Source organism: Chiloscyllium plagiosum, unplaced genomic scaffold (assembly GCF_037043375.1).
Source record: "Chiloscyllium plagiosum isolate Xiang-an unplaced genomic scaffold, Cpla_swu_hap1 HiC_scaffold_29, whole genome shotgun sequence".
Classification (NCBI taxonomy): Eukaryota; Metazoa; Chordata; class Chondrichthyes; order Orectolobiformes; family Hemiscylliidae; genus Chiloscyllium; species Chiloscyllium plagiosum.
The window spans coordinates 32,686,832-32,704,528 of NW_028270167.1; the positions used below are offsets into that span (position 1 = coordinate 32,686,832).

The 17,697-nt window shown below is 42.3% G+C and overlaps 1 protein-coding gene across 3 annotated transcripts in view; it reads right to left on the reverse strand.

The window, feature by feature from the left end:
* Positions 1-365: 365 nt before the first annotated feature.
* The window catches only part of robo4 (roundabout, axon guidance receptor, homolog 4 (Drosophila)), a 138,475-nt gene continuing 121,143 nt past the window's right edge, over positions 366-17,697 (reverse strand). For all 3 annotated transcript variants that reach the window (XM_043676848.2, XM_043676846.2, XM_043676849.2), the window contains 3 exons: positions 13,685-14,097; positions 5,759-6,013; positions 366-1,384 (listed from right to left, as the gene is read on the reverse strand). In XM_043676848.2, the coding sequence (XP_043532783.2) occupies positions 1,206-1,384; positions 5,759-6,013; positions 13,685-14,097 (847 nt within the window). In that variant the 3' untranslated portion in view covers positions 366-1,205. The remainder of the gene's footprint in view (positions 1,385-5,758; positions 6,014-13,684; positions 14,098-17,697) is intronic.

Consider the following 17,697-nt stretch of genomic DNA (forward strand, 5'->3'; position numbering starts at 1 on the left):
TTTTATTTGGCTTTATGTCATTTGATCCACCAGGTGGAGTGAGCAATCCAATTAAGCACCAACTTAAACAGGAGTGACTGCATCAGATTTGCATGTCACCCCACTTCAGTGGCACAACATTGGCATGGTAACTACAAATATTCTAAACCTGTGAATACATACTATAGCAAGAAACTCAGAACAACTGTTTGAGAAAAGTGAACAATATAATGTTTGTGTTCAGTTATTCTCTACTGGAATCGATCCTCAAATTTGTGTAAATGTCGCAGCCCCAAGATTTGAAATTGGAATTAACTCTTTATGTGACCCACAACTCTCAGAAGGTACCTTTTGTCTCTGCAAAATGATTTCCACACTTCTTTTCTTTTTAAAATGTTTTTTTTTATCAGGAAAATAATAAGTACAGTTAGATTTACACTCGGAACGGAAGTAACTTACTGCGAATACTAGGTCTTCAGAGAAAGGGCCTCGCAAGTTTGTTAGGTGATGATTTTTTTTTCAACCATCCGCTTTGATCTATTTTCATCTTTGACTAATAATAGGCAATGGATATTGGTGAGCTGTCATCCAACACCATCGTCTCAACTGACCTTATATCGTTGAGACTTTGGACTTCTTTGATGTATATTATTGAGTTTTTAATGTCACTCCAGACTGGCTTTCAAGGTCAGTTTTATTTAAATACATCTGTTAGATTAATTAGTAATGAGATAAGTTAAAAGCTGATGTATGCTGGCAGGATGTCTGTGTACACGTACTCAGAAACTCCAAGAACAACAGCCTTACTTTTGAATTTAATCATCTCCCCCATTCGGGCCTCACATGTCTATCTACACAATCTACAAACCAATGTCTAGATCCAGTCAGTCACTCTTCATATCACTGTTTTCTAAAATCTGACTGTACACACTCGCTGTTTTGTTTGTAGCCCTGGATTTTGAATAGGTTACAAGTTTAGCTGTCTGGCCCTTTGTGGTTCAAAACTACCAAGTTCCCTATAAATGCTACACAGACTACACGTTGAAACCTCCTCCATTTTGATAAGTGCAGTCTTGTTGAGTAAAAATGTAAATGACTAAGTGCCCATCGATAACCATTGGAATGTCTCCATCCTACAAACAGCCATCCTTATGGATCTGGATCCTGATGTCTGTAGGTTTCTGTACGTACAGGGATGGGTCAGGAATTCCAATCCACTCATGTTCTTAGACCTTAACCATGGTAAGAGCATTGGTATCTGTTGGAAAATTCATTAATCCAACTTTCTCCACTTTCCTCCGAACAGCAAAACTCTTGTGTACCGGGGCTCCGACTGTTGCGAATGATACATGTACTGCATTCAGCGCAGGGTTTGCCTGGATGTCCAATTTGGAGTTGTATCCATCTGCAAAACAGGAGTTAATTCTGATTTAATGTTACAAGCATACAACTCCCCCAAACCCAATGAAAATGCATCCACTACAGGACATTGTAACACAAGCAGCCCTTTATTTGGCCTCATATTTTCTTTCGCTCTGTTCCATACCACCCCCAATTTTAGTCAGATCGTGGTCCTATACATAGCCACACTCTCTCACTATTTTGTTTCTGTGCAACCCCAGTTAATTTACTGTGTTCTGAGAGGCTGCTGTACCAGTTTGTGAATGAGACACTAAATCACAGACACAACTGTACAAGTTCAACGCTCTAGTAACTACACATCAAAATGTATTAAATTGACCATGACGCATTTTGGGACATGTTGTGGTCATGAAAGATGCTATATAAATGCAACTTATATTTTTCTTTGTTATTATTGCACTCTTGACAAGAGTCTACATAACTCACCGTGGCTGCATCGTTAGTATTTCTGAAGCAAAAATCAATATCGTATTTGCTATGATCTTTTACCCTACTCATAACCCATTTAATGTTAGTGAAGTGTTTTCTCCAACGCAGCAGAAATCAATAAATATTATTTCAGTTGAGTTATCTGAACTAAAGCTTTACTGCAAAGCCTGCACTGGGTAATGGAGCCAATGTAACTAGGTTAAATGAAGCTCCACTTATAGAAGCCAGTCTGCATTGTATTATGGCCACATGAAATCATACTTGTGGCTCCTTCAAACACAGTAAATTAATTCATCTGTTTAAAACTTCCATAGCAAAGAATTTAATACAGACAGAGTGTGCCTAAACACCCAGCATGACTAGCTCAAATATACTATTTTGCTCTGAATGGCGATTCATATCTGACACTTTCAAAGCACAGTTAGTTTGATTTCTGATAGAAATGTTGATGTGGGCCAGGCAGGAAAGAGGAACTGAGACCAAACTAGATCAGTCACTATTGAGCCTGATGGGCCAAAGGGTCTACTCTGTTGCTAAATCCTATGTTCCTTTGCGAGAAGTGGCAAACATCCAAGTGCTGAATCTTCCACTGACAGGGCGAAGATTGAGAGGGTCGAGTGTGTGGCGCTGGAAAAGCACAGCAGGTCAGGCAGCATCCAATGAGCAGGAGAATCGATGTTTCGGGCATAAGCCCTTCATCAGGAATGAGACTTGTGGGCCGGGGGGGGGGGGGGTTGGGAGATAAATAGGAGGGGGGTGGGGTTGGGCGGGGGAGGGGGAAGGTATCTGAGAATGTGATAGGTAGATAGGGTGGAGGGGAGGGTGGAGTGGATAGATGGGAATGCTGATGGACAGGTCAGAGGACGATGCAGAGTTGGAGGCTTGGGACTTGGATAATGTGGGGGGAGAGGAAATGAGGAAACTGGTGAAATCCACATTGATCCCATGTGGTTGCAGGGTCCTAAAGCAGAATGAGGCATTCTTCCTCCAGACATTGGGTGGTAAGGGTTTGGCGATGGAGGAGGCTCAGGACCTGCATGTCCTTGGTGGAGTGGGAGGGGGAGTTGAAGTGTTCAACCATGGGGTGGTGGGATTGGTTGGTGCGGGTGTTCTAGAGATATTCTCCATCCTGTTGAAGGGCTTATGCTCGAAACATCAATTCTTCTGCTCCTCGGATGCTGTCTGACCTGCTGTGCTTTCCCAGCACCACACCCCCGACTCTGATATCCAGCATCTGCAGTCCTCACTCTCTCCTCGGAGAATGAAAGGGTCAGAGGTCAGAAAATTTCCATTTTATCACATCACTGTACTCTTTAAAACCCAACCGTTCATCATAACTTATTATTATTGAGAAAATTACAGGTGGAAATGCTTTTAATAAAATCTACCGTCCTTCTCACTGATAAGCAAAATAATCTTAAGGATTTGGTGCAACGTTTCATAGTGAAAGAGCAGCTTGTCTAAAACCCATGTATTGTTAGGCTTCCACATCAGAGAGGATTTATTTGAGTGGCTCCCAATCCGTCGTGGAGAATTTATGTTCCTTATAGCATCGGATGCTAACCAACCACATATCCATTAATTCCACTGAACTTGCTTTGTGTTTCCAAAAGCAGTTGAGAAGATTGTGCCTGACAGTTTGCTAAACAATAACCAATATGATCTCCACTGTTGCCTTTCGCTATTTCTGGATTTGGGTTGCTCTTTTGCATCTCAAGGATACCCAGTGTTTTGTCACTTTTAAATAAAAGAGGGGCTATTCCACATAATTTTAGGTACGGGGGGAATGTGACAATGCTGGATAAGCTACAAGAGTTAGAATCCCTATAGTGTGGAAACAGGCCCTTCAGCCCATTGAGTCATCCACACTGAACAGCATTCTACCTAGACCTGCCATACCCCCTCCCATCACTGTAAACCTGCACTTCCCACGGCTAATCCAGCCACCCTGCACATTCCCAGATACTATGGGCAATTTAGCATGGCCAATCCATCTAACCTGCACATCTTTGTACTTTGTGAGGAAATTCCACACAGACAGTCAACCTGAGCATGGAATCTATATGCCTGGTGCTCTGAGTAACAGTGATAACCACTGAGTCCCCATGCCACTGTCAATAGGATGTATTTTTTGAACAGTGGTAACCTCATGCCACTCACTTGTTTCCTACGAAACCATATACTCCGCATTTATGACAGGAAATTCCGATCAGGGCTCCTGCAGAAAGGCTGAGCTGTACCTCCATTCTGACAGATGCTTTGGAGCATAAAATAGCCAGGAGAAAGCAATCCACCCTAAATTCTTCACAGTAATCAGCTGCCTTATTCTATGAATTAGCAGTCCAGCACCATGGAAAGACACCTAAAGAGTCATGCATAGAGTAAGTGTAAGATTGAGTAATGAGAGAGTAGGGTGCCAGGTAGGCAGGGGGTAAGGTGCCAGGTGGGTCAGTGTGAGGTCGCCACAGTGTTATTTCTACTCCAGTTGTGCCAGGGCCCTTACCCTCAATGTTTAAATGGAGCATCCTGGCACCAAGCTTTCTGATTAGAGACATTGGTCAGTAAGATCAAAATGGAGCAAAGATTTAATCTGAACTTTTGACTCTCCTTGCAGAATAAGTTTCTCCAAGTCTCTGTTGTCTGACCACAAACAACTTAAAATTTCAAGTTTGGATAAACTTGCTGCATTTCTTCTTTATTACTGAGCAATGCAGAGATAGTTCTAGAGTCAAACAGTTGTTTACATAATTTAAATGTCTTGAAACATTACAGAATTTTCCATATACATTGAGTTCATAGCAGCATATCTCAATCATTACAAATGTACAAACTAGAAGCAGAAATAGACCATTCAGCCCCTTGAATCTGCTCCCCTACTCAATAAAATTGTGGATTATCTTACTGTATCCTCAAATCCACATTCCTATCTATCATTGATAACCTTTTATCCCTTCCAAACAAGAATCTATTTAACCTTTGCCCTAAAAATATTCAAATATACTTTGCTTCCACTACCTTTTCAGGAGGAGAGTTCCAGAGATTAGTGACACTCAGGAAAAATAATTACACCATTTGTTTTAAATGGTTAACCTTATTTGAGGTTCTCCCATTTGGAGGAAACTTTCTCTCACATATACCCTGTCAGGAAACCTTGAGGATCTTACATGTTTCAATCAAGTCATCTCTAACTCTTCGAGTTGATGGCCTAGTGGTGTAGTCGCTGGATTGTTAACTCCAAACCTGGGAATGTTCTGGGTATGTGACTCAAAGCCCACCATAGTGGAATTTGAACGTTTTAAAAAATCTGAAATCAAGACTCTAATGATAACCGTGAATCCATTGCTAATTGTTGGAAAAACCCAACTAGATCACTGATGTCCTTTGGGGAAGGCAACATTAGCCACTGATGCCCTTATACCATGAATGAATTTTTTAAAAAGCAGGTATAAGCAGCATCTACCTAATCTTTCCCCATAAGACAGCCCTCTCACTCCAGGTATTAGTTTGGGAAGCCTTTTCTGAACAATCTCCAACACCTTTACATCCTTTCTGAAATAAGGTCACTATTTCCATGCATAATAACCCAGAAGCAGTTTCACCAGTGCTCTGTATAACTTCCTTATCTTTGTATTCAATTCCCCTTACAATAAATGATGACTTTTTATGAGCTTTCCTATTTACTTGCTGTACCTGCGTCCTCTCACCTTTTGTGATACATGCACAAGGACACCCAGAACCCTCTGCATCCTCGCACCATTTAGATAATATGCTTCTTTCCTGCCAAAATGGACAATTCCACATTTTCCCAAATTTCTGAGTCAGGATTCACTATCTAAAGAAATTGAGCCCTGCACAAGGACCCGTGAATAGACAAGCTTAAACAAACGCTGCACTGAACCAGATTATAACGCTAATGAATCAATTGTACCAGTGGTATATTTGGCCTGTTGTTGCTGGTCTGACATTTTGTTGAAGAGTCCACTGGGGTCTTTTCCAGTAGCAGTCTGCTTCTTTGCTGCCATTTCCTCCTTTTGGGAGATTCTGTCTTCTATCTCATCAGCCCAAGACATATTCCAATCCCAAATCTGACCAGGTTCACTTGTGGCCTCTGATCCTTCAGAGCGATTACATGATAGCCCAGCATCAGAGAAGGCAGCAGGCATAGAGGAGGCTGCAGGGAGAGCTGGGATTAGAGAAATCAATAGGTTATAATCTATTCATTTTATACATGGAATAACTCAATAGATTTTAAAAATTAAAGTAATAAAAATTTAATATACAAAAGAAAAGAACACCAAAAAATACAGCAAAAGATTCAAAGAGCTAATTCAAATGATTCATGCAGGCACACAGTGGAAGTGTGACAGATGCATTTCTGAAGACAACAGGAAAAGTGAGAGTTAGATCCAGTAAGACACTAGTTTTGCCTTTTACTAAAGCTCTCTTCTTAATATTACTTCCATTCTTAACGTTTTGAGTCCAGTATGACACTTCTTCAGAACAAGACATTCCAAAGCAAAGTCATACTTCAAAACATCTACTGTGTTTCTCTCTCCACACCAACAGACCTGCTGAGTTTCTCCAGCATTTTGTTATTATCTCAGAATGCCAGCAACTGCAGCATCTTGCTTTCATTACTGACATTCTTAACACATCGTGTGGATAAATGGCAGCAGGAAAGAGAGTGCCAGACAGTGGAGCAGCTTGATGTGCTGGGGGTGGCGGCAGCTGAGAAGGATAGAGAGAGAGAGAAAGAGGGATGCTGAGAAACAGAGAGGGACACAATAGGAGATGTGTGAATCGTGATAGACTGATATAAAAAGTAACAGGAAGTTACTAAGTTTGTAAACTGTTTTGTATTTAGATTCTTATAGTTTGCCCAAATACCCATGGATTGTGCCACAAATATGCGCCAATCTCAAGTAACATAGCAATAACGACCTGTCAGTCTTTCACAGCTCTAATCTGTTCTTTCCCATCTCAATCATCCCTCTCCTCTCTGGTCTTATCCTGTTATAAAGTCATAGAGTCATACAGCACAGAAACAGACGCTTCGGTCCAACCAGTCCATGTTGACCATAATCCCAAACTAAACTAGTCCCACCTGCCTGCACTTGGCCCATATCCCTCCAAACATTTCTTATTCATATTCTTATCAGAATGTCTTTTAAATATTGTAACTGTACCCGCATTCACCACTTCCTCTGGAAGTTCATTCCAAACACAAACCACTCTCTGTGTAAAGAAGATTCCTCTCATGTCTTTTCTAAATCTTTCTCCTCTCACCTTAAAAATATGTTGTCTTGTCTTGAAATCCCCCACCCTCGGGAAAAGACATTTACTTTATCTATAGCCCTGATATATTTTTGCAGCAAGTGGCCATTTATCAAATTGAGCAAGATAGAATGTTTCATGAACGGCCTCATGGCTAAAGTATGTCCTCATCTGACAGTCACAGCTAGAAATTCAGGCAGTTAACTGGATCAGGATCCCAATCTCCGACTGACTTTATGATGAAGTCAACTACATAGAGTCATAGAGTCATACAGTTATACAGCATGGAAACAGACCCTTTGAGCCAACTCGTCCATGCTGACCAGATATTATAAAGTAATCTAGTCCCATTTGCCAGTATTTGGCCCATGTCACTTTAAATCATTCCTATTCTTGTAACCATCCAGATGCCTTCTAAATGTTGCAATTGTACCAGCCTCTACCACTTCCTCTGACCACTCATTCCATACATGTACTAACTTCTGCGTAAAAAAGCTGCCCCGTAGATCCCTTTTAACTTTTTCCCCTCTCGCCTGAAACCTATGCCCTCTAGTTTCAGACTCCCCTACTCTGGGGAAATGCCCTTTGCTGTTCACCCTATCCATGCCCCTCATGATTTTATAAACCTCTATAAGGTCACCCTTCAACCTCCAATGCTCCAAGGAAAACAGCACCAGCCTATTCAGCTTTTCCCTGTAGCTCAAACCCTCCAACCCTAGTAACATCCTTGTGAATTTTTTCTAAACCTTTTCAAGTTTCACAGTATCCTTCCTATAGCAGGGAGACCAGAACTGAATGCAGTATTGCAAAAGTGGATTAACCAATGTCCTGTACAGCTGTAACATGACTTCCCAATTCCTACACTCAATGCACTGACCAGTAAAGGCAAGCATACCAAATGCCAACATGTCCAATTCTAGCTTCCAAAATGCTGCCCCCATTGACAGTGGAATTTGGAAATCTCAGACGTTCCAATGTACGAGGCCTAGTACTGGGCAGCTCAGGGAGAGCCCAAGTAGGCCACTGGGGAACTAAGGAATCCTCTCTTCAGTGAAATGTCAATTTAACTGCAAAGCAATTCCTGTAAACCAGAATGGTTTAAAGCACACACGACTCCTGTGAGAATTGGATCATCACTTTGTTCACCTATAAAGTTGAAAGAGATGGGACAGATTTAGGATACAGAAGTAGATTAATTAATTGAAGTGCTGTCTGCTGTCCAGTCAGCATTTCTATAGCTCCAGATTCTGGATCAAGCCATAAATATCACAGCCTCGGAGACACAAGAAACCCAATAAACACAAACCCCAATTTAAATGCATTTTACAATTACCCGATAAATGAGCAGACAAGCAATTCCAATAAAACTGGACTTTTACGTTTCATTTAATCTGTGTACTGCATGGCTCAGAAATCAGACCTGCTACTAAAGGTCAGGAGGAGAGGTGTTCATCATTATGACATGTACATCCTACAGTTCATTTACAGGGATCTTCAGAGCAGCTTTAAACGTTAGCTATCCATGTATTCGTCTGCATTCACTCAGACATTAGACGGGAAGCAAGATGTACTCTGAGGAAATAAGGATCATAACACTTGTATGAAGCAAGGACTCTCTCCATCAATAAATAATCAGCGTTTCAAATTCCGCTGAAATTTGTTCTTCCAATCCCCAGTCCCAATTCCAGTGGATAGCCAGACCAAACCACCCTACCGTTCCTCCAACTGCAGACACTCTAGATGTGTGCAACCCGAGAATACCCTCAGAGGATGTGAAGCATTATGTTACAGAACATGCAGGTTAAGGAACATTGTATATAATGCACAGGGGACGGGATTTGGCACACACAGATCCTAGTAAATATGCCTGACCAGTGATTAGCACTGTTGCCTTTGAGCACCAGGGTCCCGGGTTCAATTTCACCTTGGGTGACTGTGTGAAGATTGCCAATTCTCCCCAGGTCTGCGTGGAAGTGCTCTGGTTTCCTCCCACAGTCCAAAGATGTGCAAGTTAGGTGGACTGGCCTTACTAAATTGCCCATTGTGTCCAGGGATGTTCAGGCGAGGTGGGTTAGCATTTGGAAAAGCAAGGTTACAGTGATAGGGTAGGTGGGTTTGAGTGAGAAGCTCTTCAGAGGATTGGTGCAGACTCGAAGGGCCGAATTGCCTGCTTCCACACTGCAGGTATTCTGTAAATGTACTTCAACACCGCCCTATTCTCTGGCCAATATCTCTGTCTCAGACTGGCTGCAGAGCTTCAGCATAAGCTGGAAGAACAGCACCTGATTTTCCATTTGGGGAATCTGCAGCCTTCAGGATTCAATATTGAGTTCAATAACCTTAGTGCTTGAACTCTCCTATGTCCTAGACCCCAACCCAACACACCAGGCCTTGTGATTATATAGTCTGCCTTTACGCGCAACCCATTGTCAGCCATAAACAGATTCTATGATGTAGAGGTGCTGAGGTGGAGAAAGTTAAAAAATTACACAACTTCAGGTTATAGTCCAACCAGTTTATTTGGAAGTACTAGCTTTCAGAGCGATGTTCCTTCATCAGGTAGCTTGTGGCATAGGATCAAAAGATGCTATAAAGTTTGCTATAAATTTTGTGTCGTATGATCCTATCCACTAGCTACCTGAGGAAGAAGCAGCGCTCTGAAGGCTTGTACTTCCAAATAAACCTGTTGGGCCAAAAACCTGGTGTTGTGTAATATGTAGCATTAACAGTTTCTGTTAACAGCTATTCACTCTCCCAGCCAGATCTTTATCCACTGTTTAGTCTGTCCAACTGTTCTTCTCTCTCTCTTTGGGCTCTATCCCCACCTGTCATTTATCCCTCAACACTTCCCCCAAGTGAGAGTACTATGAGTTCAGAGGTCCAGGCTTTTGAGCCAATGAGCAGGCTGATAACAAGAAGATTTGGGAGGAAGGTGCAGTGTACTTGCAGAAGTTAATTCAGAGAATTTCAGCTTTCCCACTGTTCAACTGCCAGACTTCCAACTCTAAAGGAAGAACAGGCTTTTTCACAGTCCTACCTCACTTCCAACTCTCCAAATGTACTGCGCGAGACCATCATCGAGGTTTATTCATCTAAACCCTGATTGCATTGATTGTCTAAATGAGAGGTGAGCTGCTCGCAAATGAGCCAGTCTTTCCCCAGAAGGGCTTTATTTCAGACCGATATCCATGTGTTGAATTTGACAGTAAAACACTTTCAGAGATTTACAGGTTTACAATTAAACCTTCTCATTTAACACAAACACTACCTTCTGTCCAGCTCATCAATGGGGAAGGGCTCAGCTCTTAAATACAAAATCCAATAAACATCATTGTTCTCAATCGAGCCTGGAGCTGTTCTGACTGACCTTTAAAGGGACCTGCATTTCTATCACTGACAAACATTCAATGCAATTAACTGAGCTAAGAATGGAGAACCATAGACAGAACATGTAACATTAGTTAGACAACATACCTACTTTATACTGCTGAGCTTCTCCAGCAATTTCTGTGCACTTTATATTGTTTCTTCTGGAAGTTTCTGCAAGTAGGGTGACCAGGATTATAGATGATTGGCTTACATTGTCTGTCTTGGCTCAATTGGGATAATACTTCCCTTGTGGGTTAGCCCAGAGTCTTAAGTATGTAACCTTGGATAGGGCGAATTCCCAAGGTCTTTTTCCCAGGGTAGGGGAGTCCAAAACTAGGGTGTTATAGGTTTAAGGAGAGATGGAAAAGATTTAAAAGGGTCCTGAGAGGCAACTTTTTCACATAAAGGGTGATGCATGTATGGAACTAGCTGCTAGAGGAAGTAATGGAGGCTGGCACAATTACAACATCTAGATTACATAATGATTTGGAGATGCCGTGTTGGACTGGGATGTACAAAGTTAAAAATCACACAACACCAGGTTATAGTCCAACAGGTTTAATTGGAAGCACACTAGCTTTCGGAGCGACCCTCCTTCATCAGGTGATTGATCAGGCTCCTGATGAACGAGCGTCGCTCCAAAAGCTAGTGCTTCCAATTAAACCTGTTGGACTATAACCTAGTGTTGTGTGATTTTTAACTAGATTACGTAAGGTTATTTGGTTTGTGTTCGACATCTCTATGACTCTAAGAGATCAGTACAGGGAGTGCTGTACAATTGGATATAGGTGAGACCCTTTCAAACAGATGTGAAAGATCTTAGAATGTTGTTCCAGTAGAGAGCAGGAGAAATTTTCTGAGCTCTCTGGTTAATATTTTCAACTCAGTTGACACCAACTAAAACACATTTATTTAGTCATTTACCTCATTGCCGTTTGTAGGAGCCTACAGTGTACAAATTGCAGCAACTCCTGTAAAAATGACTATACTTCAAATAGTATTTCATTGGCTGTAAGGCATTCTGCAACATTTTGCTTTATAGTGAAAGATGCTATACAAATGCAAAATCATTTATCTTCCTCCGACACACAATATTTTTATTGCACAGCTTCTAAATAAAAAAAATGCTGTGTCAGAGACAAGGATTTATGGTGAAGTGTTCCATCCAGACTTGGTCTCTTTTCCCAGGCACTAATTCATTTATAAAGATTTGATGTTTAAAGCCTGGTCTCAGATATTGGTTTATTAAATTACCACAAAGTAGAGCAAATTGTGTGTACTGATACAAATCTTGTGGAGGCTATTTTTAGCAACTAAAGTGCTCGTATTATTCAGAACAATTGTTAGCGGAGGTTACACTGATAGAGAGAAAGAATAGCAGCATCAGCACATTGTCACAACATGATTTCCAACTTGATCGTGAATACACTTTATATCAGGCAACATAGTTCACGCAAAAGAAGCCAACTCTGTAAATAGCGCCGATTGCTCACATTTTAAAATTATTTTCCCCTGTGCTTTCTCATCCAGGTTCTGGATTAGTGGTGCTGGAAGAGCACAGCAGTTCAGGCAGCATCCAAGGAGCTTTTTACCTTTCTCATCCAGGAACAATGGCAGATCAGTGGCCATAAGAAGGGAATTCCTGGATTTTGACCCAGTGACAGTGAAAGAATGGTGACACATTTTGAAGGCAGGATGGTGAGTGGCTTGGATGGAAATTTGAAGGTGGTGGGTGTGCCCATGTATCTGCTGCCCTTGCCCTTATATCTATGTGTTGTCATGGGTTTGAAAGGTGCTGAGTGAGCATCTTCAGTGAATTTCTGCATTGTATCTCATGGATAGTACACACTGCTGTTACTGAGCATCACTGGTAGAGGGAAGTGGATGCTTGTGGATGTGGTGCCACTCAAGCGTGCTGCTTTATCCTGGATGGTGTTGGAACTGAACTCATCCAGGCAAGTGGGAAGTATTCCATCACACTCCTTGTGCCTTGTAGATGGTGGACAGGCTTTGGAGAGTCAGAAGGTGAATTACTCATTGCAGTAAACATAGCCTCTGACCAGCTCTTGTTGCTATTTTATGTATGTGGCGAGTCCATTAGTGTTTCTGATCAATGGTAACCCCAAGGATGTTGCTGGTGGGGTATTCAGTGATGGTAACATCATTCAATGTCCAGGGGCAGTGACTGAATTGGGATAGTTATTGCCTGCTATTGTGTGGTGTGAATGTTAATTGAAAATGTATTGCTGGAAAAGCACAGCAGGTCAGGCAGCATCCAGGGAACAGGAGAAGAGACATTTCGGGCCTAAGCCCTTCTTCAGAAATTCCTGAAGAAGGGCTTATGCCCGAAACGTCGATTCTCCTGTTCCCTGGATGCTGCCTGACCTGCTGCGCTTTTCCAGCAACACATTTTCAGCTCTGATCTCCAGCATCTGCAGACCTCACTTTCTCCTGTGAATGTTAATTGCCAATTGTCAGTGCAAGCCTGGACATTGTTCAGATCTTGATGCATTTGCACATGGACTGTTTCAGGCATGAAATTAAGTTAAATTAAATTAAATTAAACTCAAAGTTATGGTGTTCACAGTAAACTAGTGGAACAACTGGTTAAAGAACAGGAAACAATGAATATCATTTAAAGGCATAACATGAAAGCTGAAGAAAGGAACAAGTGGGGGAGATTGCGTCTCAACTCCAGAATCAATACAGATTCTGCTCAAACAAGGACCACCAACCGAAGGACACAGAATGAAGGTAACTCGCAAAAGAACCAGAGAGGAGATGAGAATTTTCTTTTCACTTTTAAACACATTGACTTGTTTGATCTGGAATTCATTGACGATACAAGGTGCTGAATGCAAATGCAATTGTAACTTCCAAAAAATGAATCTATTGTCAAAACAAAAAAAAAGATTAATTTTCAGGGTTATGGAGGAAGACTAGGGAGCATCAGCTCTGTCAAAGAGCCAATACAAATACAGGGTGTTAAATGACATTTTATTGTATTGAATTATCGCAAACTCTAGAATGGGACATCAACACACACTCTTCTCAGAGAGAGGTGCAATAGCTCCCCACAGCAACACGCTGATACCCATCAGCTTATCCATAGACCATTAGGTACCACTACTGCCTGGGCTATGAGTCTAAGATGAAACTGGAATTCCTATTCTATTCTGCTGTGCTGTTCTGTTGACATGTTGAGATTTACCTGCGTAAGGAGTTGCCATCTCCGTTTGTTTCAGACTGAAGCAAAAACTGTCAACTGCCACAGCGAGGGCCTGGGCGAAGTTGGCATCCATGAGGAAGGAGCCATCGGAGGAGCTGACCATGCTGCAGCGGGCACTGGTGAAATTGTCCTCGGAGACAGAGCCCCAGCCATTGGCCAACGAGCCAGCGAGGGAGCTCTCGCACTCGCTGATGCTGGAGGTTGGAGTGCGGCAAAGTCTGTGGAAGAACCTGCGCGAGTTCACACGGGCCACCTCCACATCCAGGTCATCATCCTCATCATCGTAGTCTGCATCATCTGTTTCCAGGTCGGAGGGCAGTGGCCCACAGATGTACCCATACGTGTGGGGAGGCGAGAAAGGTCTTTGAAAGGAGGATGAGCTGTCTGTGAAGTGCCTATGAAGAAAAATAATTAATTTCTCTAATTATGGGTTTCCCTTACACATATCATTAATTTGCATTTAAATAGTGACTTTGACATATTGAAAATGCTCCAAGGTGCTTCACAGCATAGATATCAGTCAGAATTTGACACCTAATCACAGATGTATGGATGACCAACAACCTATAAAAGGGACTGCATTTCGGATGCATGGAATCCCTACAGAGTGGAAGCAGGTCATTCAGCCCATCATGTCTTCACCAACCCTCCAAATAGCATAACACTTAGATCCACCCAACTACCCTATCCCTGTAACCCTGTATTTTCCATGTCTAACCCACCTAGCCTGCACATCCTGGACACTATGGGGTAATTTGGCATGACCAATCCACCTAACCTGTACATCTTTGGACTGTGGGATCAAATCGGAGCACTGGGAGGAAACCCATACATGCAGTTTGATTGGAAACAGGGATGGAGGGAATTGAGATGGGAATCCATGTCCTTTGATATAGACAGCTGAAGACATGACCACCAAAGCTTGTGTAAGGGAATTGGGAACATACAGCAAGCAAAATTGGAGGAGCATTGAAATTTCAGAGGGTTGTCAGACTTGGAGGAATTTACAGAAATAGGAAGGGGTGAAGCCATTGTGAGAATTGAAAATTCAATGAGAATGGATAAATCAAGGCATTACTTGACTGAAGAAGGGCTAATGCCCGAAACGTCGATTCTCCTGTTCCCTAGATGCTGCCTGACCTGCTGCGCTTTTCCAGCAACACATTTCCATTACTTGACTGGAATCAATATATAGGCAAAAGTGAGGACTGCAGATGCTGGAGATCAGAGTCAAGATTAGAGTGGCGCTGGAAAGGCATAGCAGGTCAGGCAGATCCGAGGAGCAGGAAAATCGGCGTTTCAGGTAGGAGCCCTTCATCAGGAAGGCACGGAGGTGATGGGTGGAAAGGACTTGATAGCAGAGGCTTGGATGAATTCTGGTTCAGGGAAGTTGGGAGACCAGTGAGGAGAGCATTGCAATAATCATGTCTGGAGGTAATGAAGACAAGGACAAGGCTGTTGTCACACTGAACCAGGGGGAGAAGCATGTGAGGTAGAAGGAATCCTAGTAAAGGAATCCTAGGAAACCCTCACACCTCAAATTGTGACTATTATTCTCCAGAATATAACTGAAATTATATTATAGCCTTCCAGTGCTTCACTCCCAGAAGGTATTACGAAGCTGAAAGTCTCAACACTTGGAGCATCAACAAGCTATTCAAAAACAAAACATACCAGCGCATCCATATACTGTTCCCTTCCTAAAATCCATGGATTCTTTCCAGCAAGGCCAACTGGACAGCAGGGAACCAAATGGCTTTTCCATTCCCTCTACTCATGAGACTTACACCAACTGTAAGGTAGGAACAGAAGTGGGCTACACAGCCCCTTGAGTTTGTTCCTCTGCTTAATTAGAAAGTGGCAACAACACCACAGTGTGAAAGAAAAAGACTTCAGGAAGTCCCAACGCATTTTGAACTCATTTAAATACTTCAATGTGAACACTATTGAGCTATAAGAAACTTGGAAGCGTATTTGTGCACAGCATGGCATCACAGTAGCAATGAGATCATAACTAAATAAAACTTTGTGATATCGGTTGAGGATAAATATTGAGGAGGATACTTAAAGGATATGTTTGCATTGGCTTCAGTCAGCAGAGGAGACAGGGCATCAGTTTAACTTACCATCTGAAAGATGAAACCTCTGAAAGTACAATGAAAGGTTTCTGAAGAGTCAAAACAGCTGACTGAGCCTCAGCTGACACAATACCTAAAACTCAAGTTTGGTAGATTCACTACTTAAGTTTTAAGTACTGCGTCAACTGAGGCTCAATCAATAGTCCTCTGGCCTCAGAGTTTCCAAGGGCCAGCAATGGGGCAGCACGGTGGCACAGTGGTTAGCACTGCTGCCTCACAGCGCCAGAGACCCAGGTTCAATTCCTGCCTCAGGCAACTGTCTGTGTGGAGTTTGCACATTCTCCCTGTGTCTGCGTGGGTTCCCTCCGGGTGCTCTGGTTTCCTCCCACAATCCAAAAATGTGCAGGTTAGGTGAATTGGCCATGCTAGATTGCCTGTAGTGTTAGGTGAAGGGGTAAATGTAGGAGAATGGGTCTGGATGGGTTGTTCTTCGGAAGGTCTGTTTCTACACTGTAAGCAATCTAATCTAATCTAATCTACTAAATACTGAGGGAATTCCGCACTGTCGAAATTGCCATCTTTCAGATGAGGTGCTGCACCAAGGCTTCCATCTGCATGTTTGGGCGGTTGTAAAAAGATACAATGCCAATACGTAACCCTATATAGTCAAGACAACAAAGTATATCATTTAGCCATTGTCTCCTTGTGGGAGAGTGCTCTGTTCAAATTGGTTGCACTCTTAGTAAAGTTGTAAAAACTACTTGAACACAATACATTTGGTTTGTAATTCTAGGGCTATAGACGTGAGAGCTTTTCATGTCCCCCAGACATTTCTGAACATTTTACAGCAAATTAGGTGTAAACACTTAAAATATAGAAAAATAATTTAAATAAATATTAAACAAATAACAATGATAACATACAAAATGCTTTCTGAGGTAGCCACTTTGTTGAAGGACCTCATTCCTAAATGGTCCCCTTGGAAAGAATCATCTTAAGAAGATAATTTCTTCGTCCTCAAAAGTAACTGTATTTAGATTGAGGATTGTGTGTGTTATATATGGGTTAGGCTTGTGCTCCTATGAATTGCCATAGATTAAAACCCTAGTTATTGTGTTGGGAGGTGTATATATGTAATAATAGCATGAATCAGGAGTAGGAATATGCTCCTTAAGCCTGCACCACCATTCAATAAGATCTGATTGTTCCTCATTTTCGACTACTCCCAACAAACTTTCGCTAACAGAAGCTGTCTGTTTCTGATCTACAGCATCTATAGTTCTTTCAGTTTTTACCCATTCTCACTCTATTGCTTATCAATCATCTGCCCCTACCTTGAAAGTATTCAAAGACTCTGTTTGATGGAAGAGTTTCATGACCTATTGTGACAAAGAAAGTAATCTCATCCACCTCAGAGTGGTAAAAACAATGACTGCAGATGCTGGAAACCAGATTCTGGATTAGTGGTGCTGGAAGGGCACAGCAGTTCAGGCAGCATCCAAGCAGCTTAGAAATCGACGTTTCGGGCAAAAGCCCTTCATCAGGAATAAAGGCAGTGAGCCTGAAGCGTGGAGAGGTAAGCTAAAGGAGGGTGGGGGTGGGGAGAAAGTATCTCCGGATCAGTGGTGCTGGAAGAGCACAGCAATTCAGGCAGCATCCGACGAGCAGCAAAATCGACATTTCGGCCAAAAGCCCTTCATCAGGAATAAAGGCAGAGAGCCTGAAGCGTGGAGAGATAAGCTAAAGGAGGGTGGGGGTGGGGAGAAAGTAGCATAGAGTACAATAGGTGAGTGGGGGAGGAGATGAAGGTGATAGGTCAGGGAGGAGAGGGTGGAGTGGATAGGTGGAAAAGGAGATAGGCAGGTAGGACAAGTCCGGACAGGTCAAGGGGACAGTGCGGAGCTGGAAGTTTGAAAC